At 46.1% G+C, this 13263-nt stretch overlaps 1 protein-coding gene across 3 annotated transcripts in view; it reads right to left on the minus strand.

Moving 5' to 3' along the window:
• The window catches only part of scube3 (signal peptide, CUB domain, EGF-like 3), a 53715-nt gene that overhangs the window by 4513 nt on the left and 35939 nt on the right, over positions 1-13263 (minus strand). Inside the window, exons 7-16 of one of the 3 annotated variants that reach the window (XM_029834284.1) lie at positions 12162-12227; positions 8719-8835; positions 7302-7424; positions 4494-4610; positions 1362-1484; positions 1049-1165; positions 871-966; positions 651-767; positions 386-547; positions 82-285 (exon numbers count right to left, since the gene is read on the minus strand). In XM_029834284.1, coding sequence (XP_029690144.1) covers positions 82-285; positions 386-547; positions 651-767; positions 871-966; positions 1049-1165; positions 1362-1484; positions 4494-4610; positions 7302-7424; positions 8719-8835; positions 12162-12227 — 1242 coding nt within the window. The remainder of the gene's footprint in view (positions 1-81; positions 286-385; positions 548-650; positions 768-870; positions 967-1048; positions 1166-1361; positions 1485-4493; positions 4611-7301; positions 7425-8718; positions 8836-12161; positions 12228-13263) is intronic. The other 2 variants (XM_011602643.2, XM_011602644.2) reach the window with 2 other exon arrangements.

Genomic DNA, 13263 nt, shown 5'->3' on the forward strand with positions numbered 1-13263 from the left:
CTAGAAACGGCCTTTTCCTGCTTTTCAAACCGGAGCTACATCTGACCGTACGACCGATCCGTCCCAGTTGTGTGGCCTTACCACATCTGCTGCCGTCCCTCTCCCAGCCCGGTCCGCAGTTCTCCTGAATGGGAGCAGCCTGGGGGAGTTTTTGAGCCACCTCGTATTCCAGCCCGGCGACTCGGATCAGAAAACGCTCTTGATTGATGGACTTCTTCAGCGCTTTGATGTAAGTTTTCACCTGCTTCTCCATGCGCTGTCTGAGGCAACTCAGATTGCAGCTTCCTGGTCAGAACCACATGAAACAATTCAGTGGACAATCCGGGTCGGCGCCAAAACGGCGAGCAACAACAGGGAATTTGATGTGGGAAATGTCGGCAGCGACCTGTGGTGTCTCCAGGTTTGACCTCAGCCTCCAGCTCCAACGTGATGCGCGTCACCTCTTTGTTGGAGGGGTTGCGAGCGCGCCGCCCCTTGGCTTTCTTTGAGGAGTCACATTTAAGGTTGACAAATGTCACCAGGCAGTTGCTGCAGGGCTGGGCACTTCCTGCGGGCGACAAAAACCATTATTTAACAGATTTAAAGGTTAAAAAAAAACAACCTCCGCTTCAATTCACTCTTCTTGTCCTTCGAATCCACGCTACACACACCTGGACCGAGTGTCCGTCCTCTGTCTTCTGTCCTGCCACTCAACTTCGGGTGCAGGTGACATTTGGCATTTTTAATCTTGAAAGAAGCCGTCTGCTTGACTGGCGGGGCCAGAGTCTCTACAGACAAACACAGCACAGTGGGTGGAAGCACATCACCTGCCCATCAGAGCACACGGAGAGTACTTTAGCTCTAATAATAGGAATCTGGAGGGAAGCAGACCTATGCAGGACTGGCTGCTGCTCGAATTGAGCCTTGCTGGAGATTTTCCTCGGAGGATGGGGATGCCACAACTGACAGAGTAGCTGTTGTCAGACTCTGGACACACAGACGACATTTGTAGCTTTGAGTTAAAAGGATTTGGGATGTAGAAGGTTCATTCTGACTGTGGGTGGCCTACCTGCCAGGTAGTGAGCCTTGGAGGCGCAGGTGAGGGAACAGCTCTCCTTCTTTCCTGTCTTGTTGCAGGTCAGTGTGGCCTTCGGAGCCACGAGTCCAGGAGGACATTTCACCAGCTCTGAGGAAAACACAAAACACAGAATCAAAATGGTTTTTTTTTTCTTAAAATACTATGATTGATAATAAAGAAATGGACTTTGTTCAAGAAGTCCTATTTCATTGTACTTTTAAAATATTATCTTTAGTCACACTGGCGTGGACAACAGCATTGTGATTTCCATTACTGGCCACAGGGGGGCAGTGCTGCTACATACCGACGCAGTCTTTCCGGTTCCAGTGCAGCTTGAACCCTGGTGGACAGGTACACTCATAGCTGCCCAGAGAGTTGATGCATCCGTATTTACAGCCTCCACGATTTATGCTGCATTCATCAATATCTATGAACGAAGAAGAGATGTTTGGTGGAATAACTCCCAAGCGAATTCCTTGAATTCAATCCTGTTATCATCTAACGCAAATGTCTAACTGTTAAAAAACAGAAAAACAATGCTGGTGGAAAAATCTGGATTCAATTCTGCTGAAGAAAAGAGCGGAGGAAGTTTTCAAGGAATGTGGAAGTTCTGGGACTTCGTTTCATCCCCTCACGTTCTGGGAAGATTTAAGTTTTGGTCCGTAAACAGAATTTCGGTCTCTTTTCTTGATGTTGCCACATTCAATTTCATGGTCAAAACTTCTTCGCTCTTGAGCGGGTGAGACTTGTGGCGAAGAGGAAATCATAGCGACGAGCGCGGAGCTGAGAGACCCGCCGAAAGCATCAGGCATCCAGATGCAGGCTGCTGCCTTTGACGCTAAACCCAAAATGAGCTCAGCGAGTGGAGCCGAGGATGCCGCAGACGGGGACCTCGGGAAAGGAGGAGATAATGGCAGTGATTGATGATCTGGCCTGCTGATACAAAATGCTCTTTCTAGTGCTGTTCCATTATTCACCACGAATAAAAAAGGGGCCGCGTGCCTCTGAGCTGCCTGCAGAAGGTGACTTCATCAGCGGCGCTCTGCCGATGTGCATCCAGAGCTGTTTAAAAACACTGATGTGCTGCTTATCCTCTGCATCAAAGCACCCAATTTAAAGGACAAAGAAGTATAATGAATATCTGACGCAAGCGGAGCTCGTCCGCCAACAAACGCTGCTTTGATTTCTTTGTTCCTCCCCAACTTGAAATGTAACCAGATAGATGCGTTCCCGACCTTTGTCTCGCCAAAGATGAGTCAAAATAGAAAAGGGTGCAGTAAAAGAAGACAAACCGACGTTCAGACTAAACACTTGCTTTGTGTAATGGAGATGAATTTCAGGAACGGTTGCAGAGTTCATGGAAATGTTATGCTAAATTTTAATCTCTCTTCTGGGTTTATTTATCAAAGACTCACAGTCCAAACATCTCGGTGTTTTTTGGGAAGAATTTCCCCTCGACGGCTCAAAACGTCCGCACGGTTTCGGCTTATTGAGCTGAACTCTGAAAGCATTTTCAAATAACGGCAGGATCAAATTTAGTTAATTCAAGTATTTAGCCACAACCGCTCAGGGGCGAGTTTCCTCTCAGATAAGCAAAAAGGTTGCTGGTTGTTTAGCTAGCCCAAAGAGTGAATTGCTGGATATATTCTCACTTGGGAGGAATGCTGACAGGTTTTTCCACAATGCCTGACAGCCGGTCACTGACCTAATTGGGTTTGTTTAGGGTGAGTCTATAGTTAAACACTGGAGCTTTCTGGATTGTTTGGCAGCTATATTTCTGTTGATGAAGCGCACAGGGAACAACATAACCTTGGCTGCGGCCAGCCTGTGAGACAGTCCAGTTGGGAGCGCCGTAAATCTCCGGGGTTATCTAACATTTGTGACAGCGCCGATGAAAAGTGAGGGGAAATCATTCATCACAGGACGGCTCAACAATGGAGCGCGCCAGGCCATCTTCTCTCCTCTCAGACGCTCAGTGTGGCCTCATCACAGTCCATCATGTGAGTAAAAAGCATTACAAATCCAATTCTTGTTCTTTTATTACCTGAACTGACAGCCAATACAGCTTCCTCTTGTAGAGAATGGACCCCGTGAACCTCAGAGACCCTTGTGAAATACGGCGTGTGTAGTTGTGACCATAAAAGATGGACCGAAAAATAAATGTTGGATGTGGGATATAACACGACCCAGGAACACGACACAGCCCCGGTGTCATTTATGTGTTTTATGGACGTCAAAACAGTGACATTTACGGCCGAGTCGTGATGGACTAAAGGGCCAGTGTTGCTGTTATCTTTAAGTTTCTGTGTTTTAGCTCGCGCAGCGGAGCCTCCGTTCCAGTGTTGTTGGCAACATTCCTCATTCAACATTTTCTTACAGCATTCCTGATCAGTGGACTTGTCAAACTACGGATGGAAGACAGAACAAATGCCTGCTAAGCTGTGTACTTCAGCGCACACGCACCACCTCTCTCCATCCGATCATCTCTTCTGGAGCTTTCTTTTGGCCCGGAGGCGCTGGAGACAGCAGCAGATTCTAAGTGGTGATACGCACTCCATCAAAGGAGCACTGCATCATCCTGATGGGCTCTGCCGGGCCTCGTTGCACCCGCCGGGCAGCTCAGACCTGCCCCCGCACACCTCCTCCTGATACTGAAGGCTGTTGCTACGATCCAACTACACCAGGGTACGTTCAGAAGCTTCCTGTTACCGTTGGATCAACATGGTCAAGCTTCACCCAGGACCATTACTCCAGCGTTTCATGTTTTAGCCCATTAACTACAGAAGAAGCACTGTTTTTTTTTAATATCAGAAGTTCTTAAATCTATTTCCTGCCTTCCAGGCAGGAAACCTGTTTCAGCTCATTTGAAAATCTACTTAGAAAGACCTAGAAATTAGCCTGAGAAAGGGAAGCCATCAGTCATTCATTAAGTCTGAGAGTGCAGGTGCATGCAGGCGCTGCGCCTTGCTGGTTGTATGCCAGATGTATGTGCGTGCTGCACAAAAGGCCACTTTCCTTATTTCTCTGGGAAAAAAAGTGAGAATTTAATTGTAAATAAATGCTCTATGATAATCCCCATCTGAGACAGCTCAAGTCAAGGTGAGCTCCAAATATTACATTAAGAAACTGCAGACCCGCAAAGCTCATCAGCGTTGGAGCACAGCGGCACGGCAGCTAACACGATGACATCACAGGTCTAATATTGGCCAAAACCACACAAAACAAAACGCATTCAAACTTCGCCCAGAAACGCAGCTGTCATGCATTCAATGTATGAATTTTGCATCAGCAAAGTTTGGCCATTGTGCTGATATTTGTCCAATATTATGAATAATTTTGACCTAAATTACTATTACAAGGAGTAGGATTGTCACAAAGGTGAACATTAAATACAATGGAAATAAAATGCTGGCGGCGGCTGCCCGTCCACGCTCACCTCCACAGTGTGCGAGCCCGTAGAGGACGTAGCCTTTATGGCACAGGCACTGGAAGCTTCCAGCAGAGTTGACACAGAAATGGTCGCAGGTGCGGTCAAAGGAGCACTCGTCGATGTCTGCGTAAAGAGAGAGACACACACGCTCAGAAAAACAGCACCAATTCCGAAAAGTGGCACATTTTCCCCGCTGTCCTCTTTTGTATTTCCTGTTTGCTGCGACTGGCTGTGGGTGATGAAGCGGGGGGGGGGGGCGCTTTTGAAAGGAAGTCGTCTCTTGTTTGTTACCTGCTGCAGTGGTCAACCTCCCGGTGTACATACTTTTACCATTTCGAGGCACAGAAATTGAAATTTCAATGGCTATGTGAAATAACAAGCTGCCACAGCAGGAGTCAAAACAAAGTCTGCTCTTTGTCTGATAATAGGAGCGAGTGCCACTTCCACTGCTCCCGCTAGAAGCTGCCAATCATGCCAACTTTCTCTTCTTAACTGCACAAGTGTCAGACGTCTCATTGTTTTGAGGTTCAGATAAACACCATGTGTTTAAAAATAATTGCGGCATTTAAATGCACCTTAAATGACAGTTTCCTGTGATTATACTCTAAGCCTCCGTATCGGAGAGCGAGAACATCAGGAAGCAGCGGCCGCTGCCATCATCTCGCCCGTCAAGCAGTCAGAAAGACCTAAATAGAGAAGTTTTGTGTCATAGCATACGAGCGCAACACGTAGGGCCACGCACGGTTAACCTGACAGTCATTAACTGTCATATTTGACATATGAGAAAGCGTATGATAACCTTGGATTTTGCAACCGTAATCATAAAGTGCTGGATATCCGCGTGACATGGGGATATTAACACAACACATACGCCTCGCCGCTGTCACCGCATCAATATTCCACAGGGAGAAGAGACGTGTCACACCTAGCTCGGGTGAATAAGTCATTTACATTGTGAATTCTTCATAACCCCTGCAGGAAAACCCCAAACAACATCCCATCAGGCTTTATTGCATGCACATATTGCTCATTCCCAACTACAATAATACAAAACTGTTGATGTTGCTATGACACTGATGACTTTTGCAGACACCAGTGTCATAAAAACGCACGCTGAATCTAAATCGGCACGATGGACGGCAGGGATCTTTTCTGATCACGATCAGTGTTAGTGCTGCATTAAAGGTGTGTGAAGGCAGCTGAGTGCAGATACCTCCACCCTTATTTACCAGTGAGAAGAGGTGAAGAACTCAGCATCGTGTGGGGATGTATAATGGGGAGAAAAGTGGAGTTGGGGAATGCCGCTGTGCTAAAACAAAACAGATCAGCCTTCTTTCGTTGGACATTGCCTCTAAAGAAAACATGGCATCAGTTGAACATCTCCCTGAGTGCCCCCATATGGATTAGGAGTGTAAAGGAGATGATATGGAGCCTGTGGAGGGTGTTGAGGGTGGTGGAATGCTGGCAGGGGTTCAGCAGACATGCCCCATCCTGATGATGGCCCATGGTCCACTGACAGCAAGGAAACAGCGTGACTATTTAAACCGAGATAACCTCAGAGTTCAGTTTACACATCTCAACACCTTGTGCAGAAAGCAAACGTCTTTAAAGTGTAACTGACGTCCCATCTCGCACCTTATACCTAAACTGTGGTTCACCGGTAATCTCTTTAATCTGCTCTGCTTTGACAGAGACAGGATGAGTTTATACAACTGAATCGTCTTATCATTAAAACAATGGCTCAGGAACACATTTGTCTTGGGAAAGTTTAAAAGTGCACAATGAGATAAAGATATTGGACATAATGCGGTTAAAAGGCTAAAACGCCCCCTGGTGGCCACCAGACATGCTAAAACTGTTCCAGGGCCCAGAGAAACTGTATCCACACCAGAAGAGCTATTGTGAGTTTCTGTGAATTCCTGAGTGCTCTCTTCAGCCTGCTGTGATTTTCTATATCCATCTTTTTACCTGTAATCACAGAATTTCATAATCATGCCCGCCCAGAATCAGAGGAGTCAGTTTTGCTCTGCACTGAGCACTCTCTCATAGTGGAGGAAGGCAAAAAAAAAAGGAGAGCAGAAGAAGAGAAAACCGACTCGGGCGTGTGGAGCCTGGCAACACCTCACTCAACAGGAGGTGAACTTTATCACAACCCTCCTCTCCAGACAAAACACACAGCACCAAACAAGGACGGTACTGTTCTGCGGCCGTCCCGCTGCACCCAAACAGCACATGGCTGAGTTGGTGGAGGAATGGTGCCACGGACAACACAACGAGCTGTGGTCTACTGTCCTTTGTGCATTGTGCTGCACGGGGAAAAAAAATAAAATGTGACAGGAAAGCGGCCGCGAAGCACAAGGACACTAAATTTTCACTCACCACATAATATGTTTACGTACTCCATGTGTGATTGAGAGCAGAGTTTCTGACCTCAGTGCCTGACACTAAAGAGCAGCAGGCTGGATGCGGACTGACCGCATCAATGGGGGAAAAAGGGAATTAATAAAATAGCATGTCATCTGTTTTTCCACTGGGAGAGAGAGGGTGGCTCCACAGCTCCACCCAGATGTTTCTGCTGCGGCTCATTTGAGAACCAGAGAGTTGAGAGCTGGACCTCTAATTCCACACACCTGTGTCCAACTATGGCGGACTCTTTATTTGTGCTGCAGCCAGTCCTTCCAGCTCCTGCTGGGCAACGGCTACCATCAAATACAACAGACAGGCGAGCCAGAGGAGCCTGCTGTGGCTCCTCTGTGCGCTGAAAGGAGCATTCTGTTCACTGAATGTATTAGCGTATTTAGGAGGGATACCTACCCTGACAAGTCCTCTCGTTGGTCAGCAGCTTGTAGCCTTTTTTGCAGCTGCACTCGAAGCTGCCCACCGTATTCCGACACACGTGATCGCAACCGCCGTTGTTGAGGCGGCACTCGTCAATATCTTTAAAACAGAAATGAAACCATACCAAGTTAATTGCACAGCGAAAAGCACGCACACGCACACACGTACAGAGGAATCATTTAGGAGTGAGGCCGAGCCGTAAACGGCACTGAACTAATTAAATTGGAATGAATCTGTTTTGCCATGATGGTTTTGCATAAACTGGAAATGAGCTTCAGGGATTTCCTTCCTGGCGCTGGGAAGAGCAAAAGCCAGAGTGTGTTGTCTGTAATGGGATGCAGCTCTCGCACAGCAAAGCCTCTCAGCAGCAAGGCCTCGGAGTCACCGTTGTCCGTCTCCATCCCACCGCTGTGACTCAGCTCTTTATTTGGGCGGCCCATACATCCAATCAATAACCAGCGTTCCCAACTTCCTTTGATGCTTTTTCGCCTTGGCAACGCTTCTGATTGATTCTGAGTCATCATCACAAATGAGGCGCCTGTCCCTCGAGGTAGCCTTCATCATCTGGTTGAAATAAACTGACCGAACTGGGAGAGAACTGCCTGCGCCTCGCGCCATCCCTGCCGTCGGGCCAAGTCCTCCCTGCCCCTGGGTTTCATTTCCACGCGTTTCCCCTCAGACCAAATTAATTATCAGCACACACACAGCGCTGATGCTGTGACAGATGACAGATTCCACATGTAATTAGGGGGGAATCACCAGAGCTCTTGTGCTTTACCATTATCTTTTCATGTCATGAGATGTACTGGAACTCCTCTTCCCAGTGTTTCTCACTGTTCATGGATGGAAATTACATCAACGTCAAAACAGATAAATTAATAAGGAATATTCTACATATTGTCACATTAATAGAAAATCCCACTGATATACACAGATGTGTAATAAGCTTCGGCTTCCCTGCACTCATGCTTAGAGTTAAAGAAAGACAGAAAGTCATCCACGTGGACTGCACCAGCGTTTGCGTGCTCACACAATATATTTCTCACATTCATCGTAAAGTTTGGAATAGAATTTATTACACGTAATGAATAAAAAATGCCTCAGTGTTCTGGTCGTTTGATTTCAGCGCACTGCAAAAGCTCAGGAAGGATGATGATAGTAATCTAGTGCACAGACTGCCAAGAATACTGATGGAATGACAAACTAATACTTAAAATATGCAACCCCAAAACTGAAGGAAGTGCAGACGCAGACACTGTAACTTTAGAGCGCTGAAGCGCATACAGAATAAAGGCTTTAAGAGTCGAGTTGGAAAAGAAGCTAACGCTATGGAAGCTCACATTTGTCTGATAATACAGTGGGAAGCAGATCAATTCGGGGGCGACGCTTTTACCTTTGCAGGTTTTGCGGTCCGGCTGCAGAGTGAAGCCAACAGGACAGCTGCAGCGCACTCCTGTGACCGAGTCGTGACACGTGCTGTCACAGCCGCCGTTGTTCACCGCGCAGGTCTCTGCAGGGAAACAGGCACTCACAGTCAGACAAACCCTGTGGAAATATACACCGCCGATGCCACCTTGGCCCATTTATTTCTTCCTACAGAACCGGCATACATGCACACCGGTGTTAGATCAAAAAAGGAGGAGAAAAGAAGCACCGTAACAGTCAGCATTCATTTTTCAGGCTAACGGCAGCAAGAAAAAGGAAGCAGACCAGGTTTTTAGAGTGGTACAGAAATAAAGAGCAGTCACGGATGCAGCAGGAAATAAGACACTGAATTATAAAAGGATACAGATGGAAGATAGAATTCTTAACTTGTATATATAGGTATATTAAAATGATGAAAAGGGTTAGCATGTTTGTTTCTCCTAGACCAAGATAAACAGCCCTCTGTGCCGCAGCACAGTGCAAGGGCCGGGGTGTGACTACCTAGGGACACAACCACCAATTTCTGTCTGTTTTGGGGGGAACAAAACAACCTTCCAGTCATTTAGGGGATAAAAAAAAAAGCAATTTCAACCTGGGCCCTGTGCTGGATAGAGTCCTTTGAAAAGGGGAGGAAGTCTGTCAGGACAGGACACCCGAGGTCTGTTCTCCAGACAGTGACAAATTTCACCGAGACTTTCATTTTCAGAAACAGTGGAGGAGAAATTTGCTCTCAGAGCAGTGAGCTTTAACAGTTTTTGGCAGCCTTAGAGGGGGGAAAAAGAAGGCTCACACACTTCAGAAAAAGCAGATAAGGACCACTTTTGTGACCTGGATCTATTACTGGAAGTGGCGGGGAGGCCAGTGGTCGTACACAGAGCTCATCATTTCTCTCTAATGGGCTGTGGGGATGCTGGCTGGCACAGCCGGGCTGCTCCAGGACTTCACGCTGGCACAGTCCTGGCAGCTCTCAGGTGGCAGTAAAGAGAGCATACATCCACGCCCTTCCTTCTCTCTCCAGTCTGGAGCTGCCACGCCTGCAGCAGCCATAACGCAGCTTTGAAAAACAACAAGCTAACTGTGCTGCTGTATATTAAAGCAGGTGCTCGGTGATCTTTTATTGTTTTATTTTGGCAATTTTGAGGACACCTGCTCAAATGAGATTACTGCTGAAGGATGATGCATTCGCACAGTTATGACAGGTTACAACATGGCCAACAAAGAACAATTCTAAAGTAAGAGATTACAAATGATGCTCTGCAGTGTTACTATCCAGCTTATAGGCAATTATGCCTAGTTAAGAGCTCATAAGAGCCCCTGAATTCATCTGTGGATGCAGTTAAATTCTGTCTGGAGTTTTCACCAGTTGATGTCAGTGTGTTATTTACTTATTTTGGGTTTAAATGCAACACAATTAGGATGTTACAGCACACCTTCACAAGTCTCAGCAGACCAGACGTTTGCCAGAGTGGCTGAGACTGAAAAAGTTTGGCTGTTCCAGCTCTCAGGAGGATTTTGCTTTTGTGTTTCCAAAGGACCACTGATCCACGTTTGAACGAAATCATGCAATAACCACCACTTTAAAGATCATTAAAAGCAACATTCTCATTTTCTGCTACTTTTATCAGACTTCATACTGGATATCAAAGACATTGTTGTATAATTTTGAGCACTACGCTACACTGTTTTATCCTTAACACCCAAAAAAGGAGTTAAACTCAAGTGAGTTGATTTGTTTCATCCAACCCTGATGTCAGAGTTATCCTCTATAATCTTCTGTAACTGAATGACGGCACATGATGGCCTGTTTGGCAGGGCGAGGTGTAGTGGGGGGGCTTCCAGTTGATGTCCTGGCCCCCAACCAGGCTCGAGCGTGCGTCGCTGTGGCTTTGCTTAATTGCAAAGTGTTAGCGGAGACATTTGGCAGACAGTGTCAGGACTTGCTCTGAAAAAGCTGGGTCAGGCAGCATCTCAGCCCAAATGTAATGATGATGTGTTAAGAGAGCAAAGACGCATCCCTGACATGATGATGTTGTGAAGACAGCGCAGACACGACCTCTGGCGTGCGCGTGGGGTTTACATGCCTCGTACGGTAAACGAGACGAGGGCCCACAATTACAGTAAGATCCAGCAGACTTTTGTAAATACTCTCCGAGCTGATGCGTCAGTGTTTGGTCTGACGCCGAGCCTCTACGGCTCAGACTCCATCTTTAAACAGAAGCCGCTGGATTTCTAGCTTTGGCGCTTTTTGACAGTATATCAAAAGTGTGGCATGCAGCCTCGATGCTGCACGTCATCAAACTTTTATGATCACCACAAACAAAATGTCAACAGGAGAGCAGAGTTGAGAAGAGGAAAGACAAAGTAACGGAGCGAGAAAATGCAAAAAGAAAAACATGCAGCTGTAACAAAGTCACACTTTTGGTTATCAGACAAAAGCTGCTCCAAAGCAGCGAGGTGAATGCTCTCTCAATAACACAACCAATAAAAGAGCAAGTGGGAATAGTGTTAATGTTCTCTAGAGGTGCTAATGTGGAAGGAAACCACAGGCTTTGGTACGCTAACAGCAAATCCAACACCAAAATGATGATGGAGGATGCCAAATATACGTGTAGATTTGTGCTGGTGTATCTTCTTCTGAGAATGTAGGACAGAAACAAGGACATCAGTTTCCAAACATAACCTTTATACTGTAGGGAAAGTATTTAAAAACAGGCTTTGGGGCTATGTTTACCACCTGGAGTAAATATAACATTTCAATCTCTCCTTTTCCTCGTACATTTTTACAAAAAAATGCAGTGAAAGTAGTTTTATCTTTAAAAGAGGGAACTGAACTGAAATGTGACACCAGTAATTTGATCCGTTTCAAGAAACATGACTATGTGAGCATGAAAAAAGGAATCCGGCATTTATCTTTCCTACTGAGCGCTGCTGAATCACAGCCATGTCATAAACTCCCGCAGCAAAGCAAACAGGCCCTAATGATTCCGTTTGGGAACACCGTGGATCAGCGCAAGCTTGATTCCACACAAAACACAAATAGAAGCAAATAGTTTGCACGGCTCTCTGATGTTTCATGGCTGGATCACGCAGGGACGCTCCTTTTCCCTGCTGATTGGAGACTTTCCCAGCAGGAGGCAACTGTGATATGACTAATGGCAAAGCAATCATGTGTGAGGTCAAATGAGCCACATATGGTAGAATTGTACATAATATTTGGGCTATTGTGTTAATGAGAGGGCATTCACAGGAGAAAGAGGAAGGATGTGGTGGTGGTGGTGGTGATGAGGACTTCAAGAAAAGGGTTGAGAAGAATGATGCCCCTGTGGGGAACTCCTGATCAGCGCCTGACTGGTTAGCGTCCTCTACGTCCCACACCCACCAATGAGAGGAGTCAGAGGAGCACATATTTACCATTGGGGAAGAGCTGTGGCGCGGCCTGGGACGGGACACTCCTCTCCCCTGCATGCACGCGCACACCCACACACACACACACATTGAAAAGACCACTTTAGCTCTCTTGAACGTGATTCACGCAGCATTTGCCTTCAACTTAACAAAAAAAACCTGATCTGATGACGTCGATGATACATCCCCATCACTCCATTAGGCGTGACCTTCACGCATATGCATAGCTGACATATGATATTGTACATAAAAATAAGAAATGCTATGATGTACCATAACGTCTAATTTGGTTGTTACTTAGTGGTAAAATTGTCTTTAGAGTAAGAATTGTCTTATTTATTGTAAAACTGTTACAGTGCCAAATCTATGTATGTGATTTCAAATATTGATATCTGCATTAAATCCTATCCCAGGACATTTTCATGCATGTCAGACTGTGAATGATAAAAATTCACCTCTTGAATTAACAAATAAAGCAAAACCCACTGGAGGTGACCATAAAATGAGGATTATTGTGCGAGAGAATAAAAAGACCAATTTATCAAATCTTCACAACAGATTGAAGGCAGCAGGTCTCCATCTAAGCTAAAGAAAAAGGGAGGGGGAGGTGACATTTCAAGGCAAAAGTGTTACCTGTCATGCAGCCATGCAGATAAATGTTCCACAAAGTGTGCAGCTGTGTCGCTGTGATGCGAGGCTTTTGCTAGTTAGTATGAGCACTGCAGGTCTTGACAGACAGAGCGATGGTAGTTAGTGCTGCAAGCTGGAAGAGCGGGACAGCCAGATACATGTTTGTGCTTTGTGGTGGCCTTAATGCTCGAATGATTCTTCAAACATCCTTTATATGGCTGTTATGAAGTTACGTAGTTCCTACTAAATGCTGTGCAGTGTACAGCGATTCAGTACTCTATTTCACTGCTTCCGTTTCTTTGCTTTTCTGTGCATTTCATGTCAGTGATGTTGTGGTTTTTGACTAAACTCAGTCTCCATATCTGGCCAGTAAATCCTGTCTGTACGCTCCACTGAGTGGGTGTTTCCAGAAGGACTGGACACAATTACCCATGATGCTCTCACACAGTAGCATTAAGGAAGATAGCTGAAGGATATC

The sequence above is a fragment of the Takifugu rubripes genome, chromosome 3 (assembly GCF_901000725.2).
Source record: "Takifugu rubripes chromosome 3, fTakRub1.2, whole genome shotgun sequence".
In the NCBI taxonomy this organism is placed as follows: Eukaryota; Metazoa; Chordata; class Actinopteri; order Tetraodontiformes; family Tetraodontidae; genus Takifugu; species Takifugu rubripes.